We start from the raw sequence: 20238 nt of genomic DNA, 5'->3' as shown, positions 1-20238 counted from the left end.
GCGTTGAGTTTGTATTATGCATGACTTAAATTCTCGAAGGTATTAATTGTGTTTATCAAGAATTCTTAAGAGGGTAATATTCGCATCCGTGGTATCGTTTTACAAATAATTACCAAAATCTAAAGGAAACAGCTTTCGTGTTTTCATACTGGTATAAAGCAAAACCAGCTGTGGATTGTGTTCAAAATATGCCCACTTATGGCCATTAGGACTAAAAGCGTATGAAAATACAGGGACCGAAAGCGCAAATGAATTCTCATACAAAAAGTTTATCGTTTCGGTCTGTTTTGGGGGAACCCCGGGCTAGATTCATAGATAGAGCTATGCCATATAGGCGAAGGGGAAGAGGATGAAGAAGGGAGTGCTAAGGAAATCAGCACATTTGGTTTTAACGACTCTGCTCCCCACCATTTTTTCCTCATACCAACAAGGAATATGCTCGAGTGCTGGCATATCTTTTACTCTGTTTGTCCATTTTTTCTTTTTTTCCCCAGCCAGCTTGTTATTGTTGCTTTTTGCTTTTTAATGCGCATTTGTAGTAGTCAGTGGTGGTCGTTCAGCACTACAAAGTGTCACAGGACGAGACGCTAACATCCCTCTCAAGAGGTAATATTCTATTCTACGAAATGTTGACTCCAGATTTAATCAAAACATATACAGATTTGAAGCTTTGCATTGTAGACAAATAAAAAGATGACATTTTCTAGCGTAATATTTCTAGATTTCATTTAATATGCATATCCATTCGCATTCATAAGGCAATCAATCTTCGGCTATCCTTCGCCAGGCAGCCAATTCGGCTCCTTTTCTGGCCCGCTTGCCAGTGCGGCGATGGCGGTGTCCTGTGAATTCAAGCAGCTGAGCAACTGAGCAGCTCCTGAAATATGCAGACAGATGAGCCGGCAACAACCATCACCCACGACAGCAACAATGGCAATGCGATGATGGCAAACTGTTATTATGCAAACAAATTACATGGCGGATATTTCACTGTGGGAAAATAAACGTCTCGAATATATTAAAAATCTGAGAAATACTTTATATGACTGTAAAATTCTTCACTGCGGCTAGATTAAAATAATTGGTAAAGTACAAAAAGTAATATGATCGTCATAATATGCATAAATAAACTATAAATGAACCAAAAACTATTTTGTAACTCTCAAAAAGTGAATAAAGGACCAAATTATCCTTGGGAATATAACTCTTAGCTTGTTTTTCCGCCAGTGTAGACTTAAGTAGACCACAACTACAGCTCTCCTGGGTTTCTATGCGTAGTTGAGCAGTTATTATTTGGCCATTTCGACTGATGCTTCGTTTATTGCCAAATGTAATTAAAATATCCAATTAGTGCAGGAAGCGATCTGCATATATGGGCCCTGCGGCCAGAACTTTTATGAGCTCCGTTCCCTGTTGGCCACATAACTAATGACCAAGAGGACAGCCCCGAGTTCGGGCGGCAACATAAATTCCCTTTTGGGTAAAATTAATAAAAATGATTGCAGTCGCCTGTCCCCCTGCTACGTAAAATGAATGAATGGCGCATGCCAGCTGTTGGCCAAACACGCTTTTGATTGCCAACAACGCCCAGGAACTACAAACCAACATTGTTGTAAGCTGGAGCCAGGCCCAAAACAAAACATCAGGAAGGGAGCTAGTGGGAAAAAATGGAACCCGTCTTTCATCAGAGCGTGCATAACAAGCAGCTCGGCTCAAACTAAAGCTGGACAGTCAGACAGTCATGGGGAATGGACCAAAACCATGGCAAAGAAATGGGCCAGGATGCCACCACCACTGTCCTGTCGCTCACTTGGCTCATATGGTGAGCGATAGGGATGGGCTTGGAAAACCATTTCGGATGTCCTTGGCGTCGCTTTCCTTGTGTCATGCCACTGCAAAATGACAAACAGTTCGCGGGATGTGATGCAAACCCAAAGCAAACGTGAGAAATAAGACAGGATCAGAAGGACATGAGATTGGGCTATAAAATACCTATTCATTTTTTTTCCCAAGGCAAAGTCCACGAAATTAAATTACAATTTTTCGTTTATTTGAAAACTGTTCTGGGGTTAAAAATAAATTAAATATGAACGAAAAGTGTCGTTTAAACTTTAGTATATTCGTTTAATTACATTAAATTAAACTAAATACTTATTTTACAATTTATTACATTTTCAGAAAATGCAAGTGTTTTCTCATTTTAATATTATCCACATTAAAAAGAACATTCACAGGCAAATAAGCCCAGGGCATCCAAAAAATTCCATTCTGAAGCCTGTCTCCAGTAAAGACCACTCCGTTTGACAGGCAGTGAGAAATCCTTAAACTCAGCTGCTGCTTAAAGCGCCTTTTAATCCAACATGGTGCTCAACAATGGCTTTTTTAGCCACCACCCGCGAAAAGCCACTAAAGCAACCACAGTGGTTATAAGCACTTCACATCTAATCAATTATGCCATCTGCACATATCGTTTTAGCTCTTAGAAAAGCACATTGGCGAATGCCCACATAACATTTAAATATGCATGAAGATTTTAAAGCACAGCGCCAAGGATCAGCTATTCAGCGAGGGAAAAGAGAGATAAAATATAGCCGTACAGCCAAATGAAATTGTAAGGAAAGCAGCACGACCAGCGTGAAATAAACAAGGCAGAAATGGAGGACAAAATGTTCAGAAGGAAGCCCAAAACAGGGACAGGACACTCCAGCTGCAGAGCAATCGGGATCCGAATACGAATCCGATTCAGACTCCGACGTAGAATCAGCAACAGAAACGGCATCCTGGATACGGAGAAGAATCAGAATCAGAATCAGAAACAGGAACCAGAGCCCACATTGCATGGCTGATGGTGTGCTAATTCCGTTAGCAATTTCACTTGCCAGCGCAAAGTGCGCAAAACACGAAAACAAAAATCATGGAAATTTCGGTGGGAGTCGCCGTGGAAATGCTCTTTATAAGTCAGTCTAGCATAGACATTTAGGCTCTGGAAAATTAAAAGGATTCGAATAAAAAATAGTACAGCTTTATTTGCAAGGGCTGTTCGATAGATAATAAGAGCATAAAATAAATCATATTATATTATCCAAATAAATCAATATTATGTAAATTTAATTCATAGATTTTGAACGTTTTTGATTTTTAACAATTGAATTAAGCTAAATGGGAGCACAGCTGAATTCATTCGATTTAATAATAAATATTTCATGTGGAAGGATTAAGATATGATATCCTTTATACACCACCTGTTTTGCCGAGACATTTTTCTCTAGCTGAGTCAAATAAACGTAATGAAGTAGTCAAATTTTTGGCTCTCCGAAAAATCAACTGCAAACGCACATATGCGTGGAGCTCTTGGAACAAAAACTCACTTTTCCGAGAAAACAGAGCAAACATCCGGTGTCTGACGGTAGAGAACCAAACAAATCTTACGCTGCAATGAAAAACGAGGCGAAACTGCTTAACGGCTGCCGTTTTCTGCTGCCATTCGTCCTGTCAAATGTGCAAAGGAAAAAAACCGGGGGATAACAACAAGGAAGCTGGAAGAAACGAATGAAATGGCCAAGCAAATTGTATTAGTGCGGGAGTGTGTTGGCCACATTGCAACAGATTAACGTGCTTTACTTGGCTTAAACATTAGCAAACAGAGGAGGGGGTAGTACAGCCATGATGGTCGAGGAGGAAAATGGGCGAAACCTTTGCCCCAAAAGTGGACGCCGCACAAAAGTAACGTTAATTGCATTGAGGGCACACATATGTGGTCCCAGCTGCCCCTGCACTGCCCTCCTTTGACATCCACAAAAAAATTTTAAATAAAGGAAACCACGCACACACTCACTTGTTTGCTTTATTTCCTCTGGCTGGTTGCTTGTTTAATGTATTTATTTACATTAATTGGATTTCAATGTGTAACAAGCAGATACATCCGATATAAATTGGATACCAGAGCCGGAGAAAAGGCGTCCTCAAAGGCTCAAAGGAAAACTCAAAGGACTCAGGACTTAAAGGCCAGCAGTATGGGCAAATCTGAGAAAAAAATGGTAATTTTTTGCCGAAGTTCAAATTTACACGGGACGCAGATTTTAACTTGATTTCGAAATTCAATTAATATGTACAATAGGGAATAAGTCAAATCAATTGATAAATAAATAAATATTTAGTTAAGGCTTTTAATCTCTTCAGTTTTAAATGCATATTAAAGTGGTGTGGATGGGTGGTGCAGAAGATAAGCTTAAAAATCAATATAATACATGGGCTATCCACTCAATGACGAGATTAGAACTAATGGTCTAAAATAATTAAGCAGCCTCTGCAAACTGGCTAAATCACTGGGTCATTGTGGGCTTAGTAGAACGGATGATGTTGCCCTGCCAACCGTGTTAGATGGAGTGTGTGTCCTGTGTGTGAGTGTGTGGAGGGCGGGGACAGGATCTCCTGCTAAAAGGATATGTTGGACTTACCCTAAGTACGGGTAAGCCGCAGCCAAGTGCAGTGGCGACACTAATAAATGAACCCTATTCGGGGCCATGACAATGGAGAATATGGAGGGTACGGTGGCAAGCTCAAGCATATTGAGCGTAAAACCAGAAGATTTAAAGGTACATGCACAAAGATGATACTACTTAGACATATGTCTTTCGCCCGGCTCCCTCACAATTTATGGTAGCAAGAAGGGCAGCCAGCGAACCATCATCAAAACCGACCAGTGCAAGCCTTTCGCTCTCCATCCATCATGTTGGCAGCTTTTGCATAGACCAAGTCGAGTCCTTCGGCAGGAAAAGAAGCATCCAGGAGCTGGGCCAAAGGGGAAAGGCCGAGAGAAAGCCATTTCATTGTGCCAAGTGGCTGTTTATGATGTTTTTGCTTCCCGGAAGTTATCAGTTGCCCTGACCCAGGACCACAGTCTCAGTCTCAGTCTTTGGACCAGGACCATACCAAATCCACGACCGAAAGTCAACTCTGGGTGTTGCCTTAAAATGTTGTTAGTTTGACATTTTCTTGCCTCACTCCTTGCCATTTTATTGCAGGCTGCTGGGAAACTTGCACTCTAACAAGGGGTATTTAAGCTGCTAAAAACCTAAGTAAAAACTTGTATAATAATATACAGTCTGAAAAGTGGCTTTAAGACGAGCCCTTTTGAAGTTTGGATGCTCTAATATTTAAAACTTTATAAAATGAAATAATCTTATTAAATTTATCAATATTGCAGAAGAAAGAAAACGTTGAAAAACATATTTTCATGAAAAGCTACTTACAGAGTCTCAGCTTTCTATGTGCCGAATTGTATTTAACTGCAACGATAGTACATGAGATATGTTTGTGCATTTCAAGAGCATACGAAAGGGTTTATGGGTATTTGAAGAGAATATGAGCTCCGGTGCTTGCTCTTAAGCCGTATAGCATTTCTTTTTGGCCACCCTCAGGGCTTAGCCAACAAATGGTTTTCTTAAATTGTTTGCCATTTTCCATTTTTGGTCCCCCCAGTGCAGTTGTTATTGTAACTCTTAGTGCGGCCGTTGAAAGCTTCCTTAAATAAATTTTTTGCAGTTTACAGTTTCCGCATTTTGGTGTTGAAGACGAGCCTCGGCCGTACAGAATAACAAGCTGATGGCCAAAAAAAGAAGCATCCGCCTGTTGTCCTGCCCAAAGCCAATCATCAGCTGGCTTGCCTATTTGAGCAAGGCCCAGACCCCAAGCTTCCTGCTCTCGTTCGCTTTACCAATGTTAATAATCTTATTTTGTGCCTCAATGGACTTTTCTGTTCCTTTCTCCCTGGGCCATGGCCCTTTGTTCGCAGACGAGTGCAAAAAGCACAGCAAGAGCCAAATATGCATGGCATTTTATTGCATACCTTAAATGCAATTTTTGTAGCACAATTTTTGGCGCTGCTTTTTGGTAACTTGCCTGAATGGCGAAAAAACTTATCCACTGATTTTTGTGCCCTTCTGCTGGCCAATTTTTTCCGCTTGCACTGCGACTGCCGTTGGCCCAAACAGCAGCCTTTGCCATTTTTATCATTCCGCGAAAAGTTGCAGCAACATTTGTCCTTTGCCATTCCCAGTTGCCCGAGTCGAAAGGCTCTGAGCCCTTTGCCATGTCATTGGGCCACATTTTGCGCTTGGAAATAAAAGCCAGTTAACGGCAATCGCTTCGAATGACTTCTTGTTTACACTTGATATTCCATGTTATTTTTGAGGAATCGCTTAAACTTTTTTGAAAATAACTCATACGTATGTTTAATATAGTGATATTGTATTTCATCGAATTATTTATGAATTATTATGGTAACTAAAAATGAACAATTATGTTGTATTATAATTCTAACAAATATTTAATTATACCTTTTTTTACATGTTTCATTGAAACTAATCCTACAGTAGTCAAAAGGTATTATGGAATCAAACAGAATTATACAAATGATAAACCGGAAATCAAACCCCAAAAAAGGAAACAAGGTGACTAAAGTCTTTTTACTAGACGATGAAAGCATAATAGACGAAAGCGGAAGGGAATACAAACAGGATCGAAAACTGGATGGTATCATATTACTTAGGTTTAACCTGGGGCCGGGCGAATGTGTGGCGGAAAAAATTATTCTCGAGGAATAACAAAACTCAAACAAATTACCAGGAGCGTAAACCAACATGGAACGGAACTAAAGCGGACCAAAAGTAGTAAAAGAGGGAGTCGAATAAATAAATAAATAAAATCAGGAGCCAGTCCTGATTTCGTTAGGGGTCCTTTTCCGTTTCGACTGCTCCTGCTCCAAGTCCGATTTCCGGGCCCCTGCTGCAAATGAAACCCAGCCAGGCGAAACTCAAACAATAAATGGCATAGATAATGCCCTAAAATATTCAATTAGTTTATGGCCACGTTCGCCATTTACGTGTGCTCCACGGTTGCTCTGGGCCTGGTCAAACTGAAAAACTTCAGCTGCAGAACATTTCCAAAAAATTAGAGATGTTTCGACCGTCGTTTTTGTACCTTTTTGATATATTGTGTGGGTTTTTTGTTCTGTTTCTTCTATTTTTTTTATTCACGTACTCCGCAGACCTTTTAATGGGCAGCCGTAAAATGAGAGGCGGAGAACAAGAGAAAAATGTTGCATTAAAATATTTTTATTGCCTGCTGAAGTGCAAAAGGAAAATTTGCAGAATTAAAGGGCATGGCAAAAATTGAAAATAAAAATTAGATAATGGTCGAAAAGGGAAGACATCATATAACTTTTACGGGTCATAAACTCAGGTTCTTAGTGTGAAATGCTTCTGATAATGATACGCTTTAAAAACACCAAATATTACTATTACTGTGGTATAGAAAGCTCGTTCGATAATGAAGGACTATACGCAAGTGGAATAATAAATTATGGAAGAAAATTGGTCACATTATTTAACTACGTGTTCATTGTAATCTTAAGAAACTTGCTATCTTAAGAAACATCAGAATGCATTTCACACACTTTCACACACTACACTTTCTTTAAATCCCTGTTTCTCAACATCGCCTTTGATCTCTTGTCACATCTCAAAAGATTCTCATGTGTCAAGTGGATTCGCCTACTAATCACTCGGCCAGATACAATTCGCAATCACCGAACGAATGGGGCTCCAATCCCCCCACTCACTCACTTATTACTCACGCATGACTGCTGTCGAAGACAAATTTGGGTTTAGCTTGCACATTCGCCAAAGCCCTGACAAATTAATGCACATTTGCGATAGCATCTTCAATTCAAATCACGCGACATGTCGCGGACTTGGCGGCAGACAGATGCCATTGAAAATCAAATGGCAACTCATTTGACGCAGCCCCAGATGTTTTCACCTTTCCATCAAGACAACGGGTGCGATGGCGTTGTCGCCGTCATTTTTGGTCGACATTGTTTTGGGCACACTTTGGGCAAAACACTCATTTGCATGGCTCCAAGTCTGCGAATCCACACGTCCACGTCGCAGTCTTGCAAATGCGCAACAATTCGCTCAAGTGTAAATAAAGCCAAGAACATCGCGATTGGGAGTACGAGTCTGGCGAGGATGAACCTTATCCTTTTTGGCACAGCTCGTCCCAATGGCGTCTGCGGCATTGACAAAACACCTGCACGAGCGCCTGGCAACGGGGCAGGTGAATGCTATTCTGGCTCCACGACTGCAGTCGACTGCTGCAACTTTTTATGCTAAGATGCTGCAATGGAAGAGGAGGATTTCTAGTCCTCGCTGCGTATAAGTAAAACGGGAATTACGGGAATGCCATAGCTTAAAGCCGCCTCTGAAATGTTAATAAACCTAGAGATGTTATCCATAGTCAAGCTTACCATTTGCATATTCTACCAGATTTAATTTAAAAGAAGGCGATATGGGTAGCGAAGATTATCCCACCTGATTCGCAAACGTAAAAATTCAAATAACTTAAATTTGTTATTTTTTTAAGTATCTATACATACTTAAATATTATTTATAAAGCAATGACCTGCTCTTTAGATAATATATTTAAGTGATTAAAAAAGAAAATGGAGATGTTTCTCGTCTTAATATGATGGGAACTCAAGAACTTCCTTAGACGAAATGGTGTCGTATTAGCACTCGTAGAATACTAAGTGAAAATACACATATCTAGAAAAACAGAAGCTAGTTGAATGTACTTACAGATTTCCTATTGTGCTTCCCTAAAAAGGCTGAATATGGATATTCATTATAGCATTTCCAACAGCAAGCAAAAGTAGGAGCATCCCACCTTCATCTCTGACGTTGGGGACTTGTTCGCCTTTCTGGCAACTATTGTCGCCTGCCACGCCCCCATCGCAGACTCAGACAATCGCATGACATGTATAAATGCAGAATGGCATAGCGGCACTGTCTGTGCACTTCTGTATCTGAATCTGCAGTTGTGTCTGGCTGTCTCTCTTTTTGCGAGTGTCTGTGCTCATGGCGAGGTGAATGCATTTGGCGCACACGTGCTTTCTGGCATTACCACCTCGAACTCCCCAGTTGCTCGTATTTTGAGGATCCCCATCTCCCCACTATATAATGTATTTGCGCCTGGGCCCAAGCGGCAACGATTCTAAAGGACGCCGCTATTGTGGAGGTCCTTGGGTGGGCTGGGCAACACGTTGCCACCGGAGAGATAATAAGGCTGACGTAAATTAGTTAGCCATTTTGAGTTATGAATGCGCATTTCAGCGGATTGCTTTGCCATTGCTGGAGTACTGCGAAATGGATCGGAATAATTTCCACTAAGCTTTTTCTCATTTATGAAAGTTATAAGAGATTCTTGGACGGCAAAAGGTTTTAGATGCCCAAAGGGTTTATTGTTGGCATAGCACCGGAAATAATCTGTTTAAACTCATTTGCAATCTAAACTTACTAATTAGACAGATCGCATTATTCCTAATAATGGTATTAGGTATATTTACTATTTTTTTACTTTGAAATGTCAACTAGGCTAACTATTTATTTATCAACTGAACTTTTGTGTTTCAAACGAAATCACCTTGACTTCCCTATCCCAAACAACTTGTCTGTCCAAATGGCACTGCTACATATTTTATCCCAAGAAATACGATGTACGCATAATTAAGCATTTCATGGTGCAAACAAGCACACTCAGAGTCTGGTGACTAATATGCCCAATCATAAAACTAATCCTCATGGCAGAGGAAAAACCTCATTAAAATAACGCATACGCAACGTTGTGTGTTGACAGACGGGAGTCCATAAAACAGGCAAGCCCAGAGGCCATGGTTAATGTGTCTGCCGGCCCGAAACCAACCCAGGTTTTTGCGGCCAAGAAGTCTAACCAAGCGAAATTAACATAAATGAATTTGCAGTTGTCCGTAGGGGAACCCCATACCACAACGATTGCCCTTCAAGTGCGAGAAATGCCCAGACAAATGGCCAAATCACACTGACCTGCAGTTTAATGTGGCGAGACGTGTGTGCATGCGGGGCTCTCATGGGTTTTGGGGCTCGGGCCCGAATTAAAGATGAATGAAAACTTGTGGCAACACGATATAAATCATTTATGCCACGCTAAGTCCAGAGCCAGGGCCTGAAATGAGTCTGGAGCCAAAGGTGACAGGCATATTAAGTAACGCACTGGGCTTGGGCCTTCGATTCACTGGCTTTAAGGCGACGACGAGGCACTAACCTACAGCAATATGAATGCGAAAAGTGTGTCAGCCGAACAAATAAGTTCGAGAGAGAGGAATCATTTCAGGACATGCGCAGTGCTGTATGCGATCCACAAACAATTCGAACTTTGGGCCTTAACTGTTAACATTGACCAAGAAATTATTCGGAATGGCCAACGACGGCAGCATCCCAGAAAATTCAGTCAAGCGGCGTTGCTGTTACCGAGCACAACACACATTATCCTCGACTTTCGTTGGGAGCCCTGAGTCCTTCGCTGAAAATCGCGTGAATTCGTCGTGATTTACCGGCACATTGCCTGTTTATTTTTCCGCAATTGGTGCTGGGTCGATTGTCTATTATTGACAGTCCTGTCAGTCGAAATCGAGTCAAAACGGGCCGAGGGGAGCAGAAAGGGCCAATAAAGTGTGTGTTAAGTGCTTGACTTGTTGCCATAGTTTTGGTGTCCTTATCTTATATATATAAATATATATATTCGAGGTGGCAAAATGAGTTGCTAATTATCCTAAGGTGTGGCTAAGAAAATATATCAGCATCACGTGGTAAAATTAAATGTATAAGCTAACTTCTACCAAAAATCAAAATTTACATCAATCAAAATCAAATACATAATAATAAAAAATCAAAGAGTTTTAGAGTGAAATACATAAAAAGCATATATATTGTTTCTGTCAAACGAAGCGAAATCCACTACAAACACTGTAAAAGTATATGAATCAAACAACTACCATAAAACACAGAATACAAGGAGATTTTTTAACACAGTAGAGGATCGTACTTCAATGGTATCCAATAAATTGTCATACAAAAAGTATAAAAAAATTCCATATTAAGCGATTAAATAAAAAATCGGATGACACAAAAAACACAGTATCGCATAAAAAAAATCAGAATCCATCAGTGAACGGTGACAAAAAAGTTCATAATAGAATTGTGCATAATTCATAATTCATTTTCAATGCAATGCAGAACAACTGATTCAAATTAATCCAAATTAGATAAAGTAAACAGGAATAACATATGCTTATTAAATCACTGATAAAAACTTCATTTAATCGAGATTCGTTTGACCTAAATCCATGTTAATCGGGAAATATAGCAGTTTGATCAAAGTGCAAATGGCAAGAAGCAGCGGAAATTTTATTGACAACACAGTGCCGGAATGCACATAAAATAAAACAAATATCAAATTGCAATGTTTTAAACGGCAAGCGGCCATAATTCGAATATATAAATGCATTAAAGTGCTCCTGCAAAATTGTATAACTCTGTGCAGTCGCGTTTTTGTATTGTTGTCGCTTAATTGAGCATGCATTAAAATAATAGGCAATATAAATAATCTCGTCATAAATATAAGAGAATGCTTACATAATTTAGGCTTTTGAAACATTTAAAGCCACGAAGTAAAAAAGCGTATATCTGTCTATTTGTGTTTCCATGTGTGTGTGGCAGTGACAGTGCGGATGAAATAAATGCTTTAATTAAATACACGGCATAAACAATCGGCCAGCTCGGATTACCATTGGGAGTACGCAGAAAAAAAGATTCAGCTGGTAAGCTTAGACTCGCAATAATTGCATTTATTTCTCGTTCGATTCAGGCGGCGATGAAAATTGAGCAAAATAACAAAGTCCGTTTTTTATTTAAAATTAATTGACTATTCAACCACGAAACAGGTATAAATAACCTGCGGGTGACCACTGATTGAACTTTATCAATTGATCCAATTTGTGATATTGAGTTGTTCGTAATTCCCAGCTCATCCACATATACACATTGAAATGCAGTTCAATTTAATACAAAAGAAAACTCTTGCGGAAAGACAAAACGAAAAGTCCTAGTCCTAGTTCACTGGTTAATAAATTATTCATTGATTGCGAAACTTATTGATGCTGAATTAATGGGGAAAAACAACAAAATAAAAGTCTCAAGCGGAAGGAAAGTCAGTCACATTTAATGTGATTTTTATTGATTTCCCTTTGGCATATAAAGCGAAATTAATTGATTTCTAATGTTGACAAAAGTAAAGTAAACAGAACACTTGACAACCTTCCCCCTCTGCACCGTCACCCGATCACCTACACCCCGCGCATTTCCTGAGTTTTACCTCCTTTTTCTATTCTTACCTCCCCCAATCTTGGTTGTCAAAGTTTACTTTGAGTGTTGATTTTGGGGACGAAATAGCAAGCAAGTCTCCATCAGTAGAGGAGGACTTTGTGTTGCTATTGCATGTAATTAATTTTCCAGCTCGGAGCTGCCGCGAGTTTCCCTGGCAACCAAAAAAGAACCCGGCGCAACTATCCTATAATTAATTTAAATGTAGCTTAAAATGTTTTGACATTTTTCGAAACACTTAATACTCGCCCCCGGCATAAATTTTCATTGGCGCTTTGGCGTTTAAAAGTCAAATGTCACATTGTTTTCTTTATAATTGTAGGCCATGAATTTTAAACATAATTCCGCTAATGGTCACTATGAATATTGTTTCATGATTAACCACAGCAGATGAACTTGTTGGTTTTTATTAAGTAGTTCTTAAAAATTTCACACTTCTTTCTTAAAAATGGGACTGCTTGTTTAATGCAGATAACAATATTTCGTGCATACATACTTTCTTAAATGAAAAAGAGCAGATTTTCATTACACGCAATAGCAGAGTTTCCGCCCTCTTAAGATTATCATTTTAAGTCTAACTAAGCGACGGCTTGTTGCACTAACAGTCACAGCTGCATTTGCCCACCGCGATCCCATTGCCATCCTTTTCTTGCCACAAGCTGGGACGTGCCCAAGTGCATGACAAATACGGTGAGGTAAGCCGAGGCATGCACTAACGGAGGCAGACGTGGCAGGAGATACTTTAAGCCATGGCCATTATCAAGACTGCGCCGCCAACTGAGTGTGTTTGGCAGCTTTATCGGGGCCTAATGCCTATGTATAATGCTAAAATTAGAACGACGTAAACAATTTGTAAGTCATGTGTAAACATCATAAGTTACTAGGCGCATTCGTTCGCTCGCTCGTTCCAATTATAAGCACTTAATGTATCACCGGGGAGGATCCATACGCCACGTAGGCCCAACGTGCATATATTACGCATACGCCACGTTCGCCGGCAATAAAAACAAACAAAATAAACACGGAACGGAAGGCAAGCTGTCTGAGTCCTGCTACCCCGAGTTAGTTAAACAGCAGCCAAGTAATTAGATTTTTCCACATGAAGCAGATAGGCAAAGAAAGAGCGAGAGGGAAGAGCGTGCAAGCGGGATGGCGCATCGAGCCAAGTAGTGTGCAAATACGAGTAGTTTCAAGTGCAAACAAAGGGCCTGCTGCCATACAATTCAATTATAAAAAAATCCGGGGCGGAAGCGAAAGCAGCCACATTCAGAGAAAACTTTCAGCGGAAAACTTAATGCATTTAACGCGTGCGGGGCAAGCAAATGGATTAGTGAGCAGATGAAACTTTTGTTATTCTCGTTAAAATCCCGACATATCCACCAGCCACCCACCAAAACCAGCCCACCTGCCATAAAGTTTGGCGTTGTCACATACCTTTATATATATTTTGCCATATGCCACATGCCAAAATCTCTCTTGAGCAAAAGGAAAACAAAAATAACCCAACTGCAGCCCTTTGGGTATTTTCCGAGTTTGTTTGTGTATTTGCGTTGCCCTCCGAAAAGTTGTGCTTGAATCTCACATTACACGTTCGCTAGATGTGTGCTTTTTGCCATTTTTTGCTTTTTATCGCGCCACAGCCAAAAACACGTGACTGCAGAGACAGGTGGCAAGTGGGCAGAAAAAAGTGGAAGCATAACTTTGACTGTGCCCCAATTGACGTTGGGCAAAAAGAGAGTGACAAAAGAATTAATAAACTTTACCGGCATTGTTTAATTACCCGAGAGTAGTTAAAGCTTTGGTATGCAAAACCGTAATTACAAGAAGGATGATTTTTTGATCAGCCAAAGTAAGCTGTTCTAAGCTGATTCGGCTTTTGGATTAAAAAACTGGTTAAAAATAACAGAAGAGAGTAGAATTATTCAAACGGCACATAAATAATTTGTGGGATGTATGAACCAACCTAGAATTTCAATTGCTTGTAATTTTCATTGTGCTTGGAATACTCTGTGCTTTATAAATGTATACTTTTTTTATTAAGTTCATTTTTCGAACTGTAACTAAAATTTCTATTATGTGAAAGACATAACTACTCCCAAATAAGTTTATGTTTTAGCTAACATCATCGGTAACTCATTATACCCGACTCACATAATAAAAGACAACAAAGTCGCTGCTGCGGGCGGAATGATGTTAACCTCATCGATGTTTTGAATATCAGGACTTGTGTTCTTGTTGCATATATGTATGTATATGTCTTTAGAAAATGCATAAACCTGCATTCGCCGCAGGTGTAAGCTTGTGTGCCTGCCTGGCTGGGTAAATTTTAAAGTCCAATTTATGCATATTTTAAATAATACGGACTCTGTGCACACGCAAAGTTTATGCGACCACAGAGCATCCAAGTTTATAGTATGCCTGCGAATAGGTGAATCGCCGGCAAGCTTTGTGTTTTGGCTTACTCGCAGACTGCAGGCTCCGAGCTCCTTTTTTGAGCAGATACTCGCATATTCCACTTGTGTGCATACCAGATAAAATAGCTGTATATAAATCATGTCACGGCCAAGATAAAGGCGAAAATAGTCTCTTTCTGAAGGAAAAAGTTGACCCGAGGTTTCTCAAGAGATCGGGTCTTTCTTGATTCGGAACAGAATGCATTTATAATGGTCGAGTGCAGTGAGTACGCAAATATAATTGAATTACCTTAAGTGATTTTTCTTCCAGACATCGGTCGGGACTTGCAGATAAATATCATGTATATATATTATTTTCGGTTGGACTCACATGCTTTACCGGCAGGCTTTTGACCTCTCAATATTATTTGGGAATAAATCTATTGCATTTATTCTACAATTTGTTTTATTTTTGAAGTTTTTTTCTTTATTTTATTTGAGAAGATTTTTCGGTAAAAGAAAAATGACTGGGCAAACGAAAATATTTTTTCTTGCTTTCCTCGCATAAACTATTTTAAACTATTTAAGTTAAATTTCTCTATTCAGTAGCTTTCCAACGGTGCCTTAAAAATATATAAATTGCTTTGACAAATCATTACAACGCTTATATAATATCAACTAAATAAAATAAATAAAAATCAATTTCCAGGTACTCAATAATTTTTTTGTCGGTTCACTGGGAAAGTGCCTTCATAATTCCCCCAGTGGGCATAACCACTTTGGACTTTCACTCGTTTTCCGATCCCTAACAAGTTTTCCCCAAGAATGACGCTAATCCCCAAGTAATTGTCTGCTTAGCGCTTACTGCCAATTTATTGAGATTTTTGTTTTTCCCTTTTCCATTCTCACCTGTCGCACGTAGTTAAGTGTGTCGATACTTCTGGCCCTTCCTGTGAATTTCGTAGGAGTTGCCTGGCAATCCCCCGCACACATAGTTATCACGTCGCAAACTTTGCGCACTTCATTTTTATCATGCGATTTTATTTATTTTGATTTCGCCACGAAGAAAGTTTCCGGCCAACGTCTAATGATGTTAACTGCTAACGGCTTATCCGGTGAGAGAATCGGCCCAGGACTGAATAACTTTGACAGGTCGTCCCCTTTGGATGACTGCCACGGACATAAGGTTACAGGATTAAGACCGTAGTGGCCTGGTTTCAGCTCGGGTCTCCTCCGATGCTCCACTCTTAATTAATACCGGGCATGTGCTGAAATCAACAATTTTCTCTGGCCGAAAATTGTTCGTATGAGAGGGGTCATCCGACGCAATGAACTGTCTCTTCCGTGCACTTAATACATATAGTTTTCTTTCCTGTATGCTGGCCGTCTTGTGGCCAAGGATATGCACCTACCCCGAGTACAATTTCAATTTTCTCGTTCTACCAAAGGACGGGAGTGCAATTATTTTTGCGTTACTTTTGCACCCACTTCACACTGCGTGCGGATATGCACGTATATATATTCGCATAACTGGATATATGTCGCTTACTGCACTGCAGCTCCGGGGGCCCATTGATGGCCATAAATTTTTAAACAACAGAAATTACAATTACTGACCACCGGCAAAGGGAAATGCGATGGGCCAGCGGACAGAAACAGCAGCGGGGTAAATTGTGAAGGATGCATAATGAAAGCAATCCATATTAAAAATATAAATCACGCAGTGCGACAAGGATGCGGAAGATGGGACTGTGGTGGACTGGGTGGGGAGGGGGAGGGACATATGCCTTGTGTGCCTGGGAACAATAATAATATGCCCAGCTGTCAGTCGATTCGCCTGCGGCAGAAGCCCGGCCAAATAATTAATTGGCTGCATTATGACGCTCAAAGACTGGCTCCTGGGTGAAAGTGGGCAAAAGTGCCCGGGGCATTTAAAGTGACGGTCCAAGGGGCAACCGAGCCGCACTTTCAATGCCACTTCCACCTGTCAATGGCAGTCATTCATTGCTGTCATCGGCCATTCCATTCCAGGGCATAATTTTCAACTTGTTGTGGTCGCCCAATTGCCGTTCATTAAGAGCGCGTAATTGTGGGCACACAGTGGTTTGGTTAGCGCTATCTTATCCGCATTCACTGGATATGGGCACAATGCCATACGAGAAGGTCTTCCAGAGCCGCCAGGATGCTCTCGAGAGGTTTTTAATTTGCCTCAATCAATTACAACAAATATAGTGCTGACTGATGAAAGATCATATTTATTTATACTTTCGAATTATTTCCAATTAACTCCTACAGATGAAATTATGAAATTATACAGATGAAATGAAATATGAATATGAAATGAATTAATATTTTTAATATTTTCCTGTTTAGTTCTTTCAAATACTAAACATAATAATTCCGAAAATTAATTTGTGAATCGAATTCAATTAAAAGGGTTTTATTTTTAAGCCAATTGTATTTAAATGTAAAACAAATTTTATGTGAAAGTTTCCTCTAGTGCTCACCATATATTTTATTGATTGCAAAAGAACACATTTATTTCAGTTTTTTGTTTATATTCTGCCTTCTAGCATCTTGGCCATTGAGCCATAGCTATTTATTTTTCTAATGGCTCAAGATAGCCCTGCAGTTGCCTTGGAATGCACAACATTTTAGACCCAAGTACGAGTCAAGTCGAGACCCAGGAGCAGAAGGAGGATCCAGGGCCAAGAATATTAGCCTGCATTCCGAGCAGCTGTTGTGTCAGTGTCGCCGGGTGGTATCCTTGTTTTTATAAGCTCTCTTGCATGTAATCAGTTAAGGATATTCATGGACATGACTATGATTTTAGTGCACACACATACAAAAAGAAAAGCACAATGGCATGTATGTATTCTACACAGAAAAATATAAGTTTTCTCGGCGAAACATCAAGCTTAATGCCTCATGTGAGATGATCACATGACATTCTAATTTTGCTATCAGCATTATTATAAAGGTTCTTACCATATTAATTTGCTTTTGCAAAGAACTCGATCGACTCAATAATCGTTTTCATTAGCAATTGCAGAAGTTACATTTCTCCCAATGTACACATGGTCGGCAGAGATTTGTACATGGGCTGGCGCCAAGTCGCAGCACGAAGCCTTTCAATAGAAAAAAGAAAGCCCGAGCTAAAAAACAAAAATCCAAAGAACGCTGCAATGCCATGCAAATCCTGCTGAGCAACACAACTCAACATGATGGCCAAGGAGCCGGCCACTCGTGTCCCCTGCGCACTTCCCATTTTCCGTCAACAACTTGCTTGTCCTGCTGGTCCAGCTGTATGGCGATATATGTGGCTGCCCGGCTTAAAGCCCATAATCAGGCGATTTGCAGGCATTAGAGATGGTGAATGGATGGTGGCGGGGGCGGCAGTGTATCCTGCTCTTCGAGGACTCAAGGCAGCCTGTTGTCGTACGTCAGCTTTTGTCTATGGTTGATCATTTGCTAGGCAGTGGATTTGGCCCCTAATACTCTTGAAAATGTCCCCGACAGTTGTGCTCACTAGATTCTCATGTGGAGCTGCTTAAGGTGCGATTACTCGTGCCGAGAAACAAGAAGCCTCTCAAAAGCTAAATTGGTAACTCTACTTATCTAAGAAACGAAGAAAAAAAATCTGCGAAAAAATGTTTCCTATATATTCCTAAGAAATATTTTTTTAAGCTTTACTATATGTTTACAACTATTAATGCACCGTAATTTCCGTTTTCTGGACATATATAAACCCTTTACCAGTGTTCTGGGTGGACTACTTATTTTTCGATTGGCATAAAAAGTTGCCTTCAATTAGCTTGAACAATCTGAAAATGCGCTTATGCTGGATTGTTACTTAACAGCTGTTATATCCTTTGCTTTTACCCATCCCCATCGACCATGAACTATTTCTTATCGAGGAACGTAATCTAAGGTAGACCAAAAAAGTGAGTAAATGGCCATCTATCTTCGGGCCTTTTGCAAATCCGTATTCCATCTTTGCCAGGCTTCAAGCACACGCACTTCTTTTGCACTTCGTTGCTCCATCTCTTCTCTTACACCTAGAGAAATTCCTTATTTAACAACTTAGAATAAATATAAATAATAAAACTTATAAAAAAAATTTAATTTAAAATAATGAGATATGTTTAGTTTCAACAATGTTGAAGTGTGGGAGTATATATACACTTTATGTATATCTTTCACCCCCTCCTTTTTTTCCTTGGTCCACTACAAAGGAACAGGACTTTTTTATAGCTCTTCAGTACAGATGCTGACATCCCTTGACTGCAGCCCGGCTTTCATTACGACGATTCTGCTCAGCATTTCCATTTCTATTGCCATTGCCACTGCCACTGCGCTTATTTTCTTGTTACACTTGCTCCAAGAATTATTGCCTTTGCATATTCACTCCGTGCTGTGTGTGGGACTGCGCTTTTTTTTCATGCTCCTTGGCACTTTTTGCCGGAATTCTTTCCACAAAAATGACAGCTGACACTTGCGTTTAACCGCACAGATTTGCTTTTAGTACGCTCTCGTGTCGTCCCCAGTCGAATCCTTTATCCCCTCCTGCGATTGCGGTCCATCTGTGTGTACGTTCGTCTGAAGCCAAGTTGTAATTGTCGTTTGTATTACCAGCAAACGACGACTTGAGGCGTTGTGATTGCGGTTTCCTCCTGCTCTGGATACTCCACCAAGCAATCAAATGCAGCTCCACTTGTAGCCCCATCTACCTCCCTTTGTGGTTTTGCCAAAATCGTCGTAAAAAATTGAATTCCATTAACGTAGCTGGGTTTGTGGGCTTTACACTCGAATGCGCTTACAGTTGGGGAGTATTGACTGTTCTTCGGGAATTAACGAAACATTTGCATTCCCAATTCGGGGTTTTGAAAAAGGTACAAAACATTTTATGTCAGCTACTCTTTTATGCATTTTTTTAACATTTCCTTTATTATGTATTTGATGAAATGGTTTCTAATATACATTAAAAGGATACTGATAAACTTAACATATTTCGCGCTAAGCCCGCGGCAAAACAAAATCTTTTATGAAAAATTTATTAAAATTTATAAAATTTTTTATTGTTAATGTGTATTGCGACCTTTTGATTCACTTTCAGTTGAGATTGGAATAAGGGAGAGGTTGTTTTTAATATACTTACATGTTTGCTTACCTTGCCAGCAAGCCAAACAGTTTTCATTCGCCCTCTCAACAGAATCATATTCTTCATAACTGTATCCATCGGACCAAAACAACATTTAAGTCTGCACTCCTATCAATCCCGTTTCCATGGTCCTGAAAAATATTTCCGATGTTTTATACATGATGAATTTTTGTAACTACCACGCCCCAATCTCGAAGTATCCCTTTCTGTGGGCTACGGGATTGCCGAACAATATTAGCAATATATGGAAGGCACCATTGATTTTTGAAGTATGGGTTTCAAGCACAGTTAGTTGCAAAGTATTGCATAACAAGGAGAGCTTACTCTTCCCATTTTTTTGGAAATGTTAAAATGATTTTTCTGTTCAGATAGATTAAGCCGTATATAAAATTTGAAGTCCCTCTTATATTAAACATATTTAGGAAAA

At 39.9% G+C, this 20238-nt stretch overlaps 2 protein-coding genes across 2 annotated transcripts in view; both read left to right on the top strand.

The window, feature by feature from the left end:
- The first annotated feature begins 884 nt into the window (after positions 1-884).
- Positions 885-1004, top strand: LOC116803604. Its single transcript, XM_032727623.1, has one exon. The coding sequence runs from the start codon at positions 885-887 to the stop codon at positions 1002-1004; it is 120 nt and encodes a 39-aa protein (XP_032583514.1).
- Positions 1005-11514: 10510 nt separating this feature from the next.
- Positions 11515-20238, top strand: part of LOC6614509 (putative neural-cadherin 2) — a 119068-nt gene continuing 110344 nt past the window's right edge. Inside the window, exon 1 of the mRNA XM_032727620.1 lies at positions 11515-11695. The gene's annotated coding sequence lies outside the window, so the exon portion shown is untranslated. The remainder of the gene's footprint in view (positions 11696-20238) is intronic.

This window comes from Drosophila sechellia, chromosome 2L (genome assembly GCF_004382195.2).
Source record: "Drosophila sechellia strain sech25 chromosome 2L, ASM438219v1, whole genome shotgun sequence".
Lineage (NCBI taxonomy): Eukaryota > Metazoa > Arthropoda > Insecta > Diptera > Drosophilidae > Drosophila > Drosophila sechellia.
The sequence above is the reverse complement of the archived record's forward strand: the minus strand, read 5'-3'. Positions and strand labels throughout refer to the sequence as shown.

Bases quoted from the DNA above. Each gene is read 5' to 3' on its own strand.
- LOC116803604 (XM_032727623.1), top strand. From the start codon at position 885: ATGCAGACAGATGAGCCGGCAACAACCATCACCCACGACAGCAACAAT.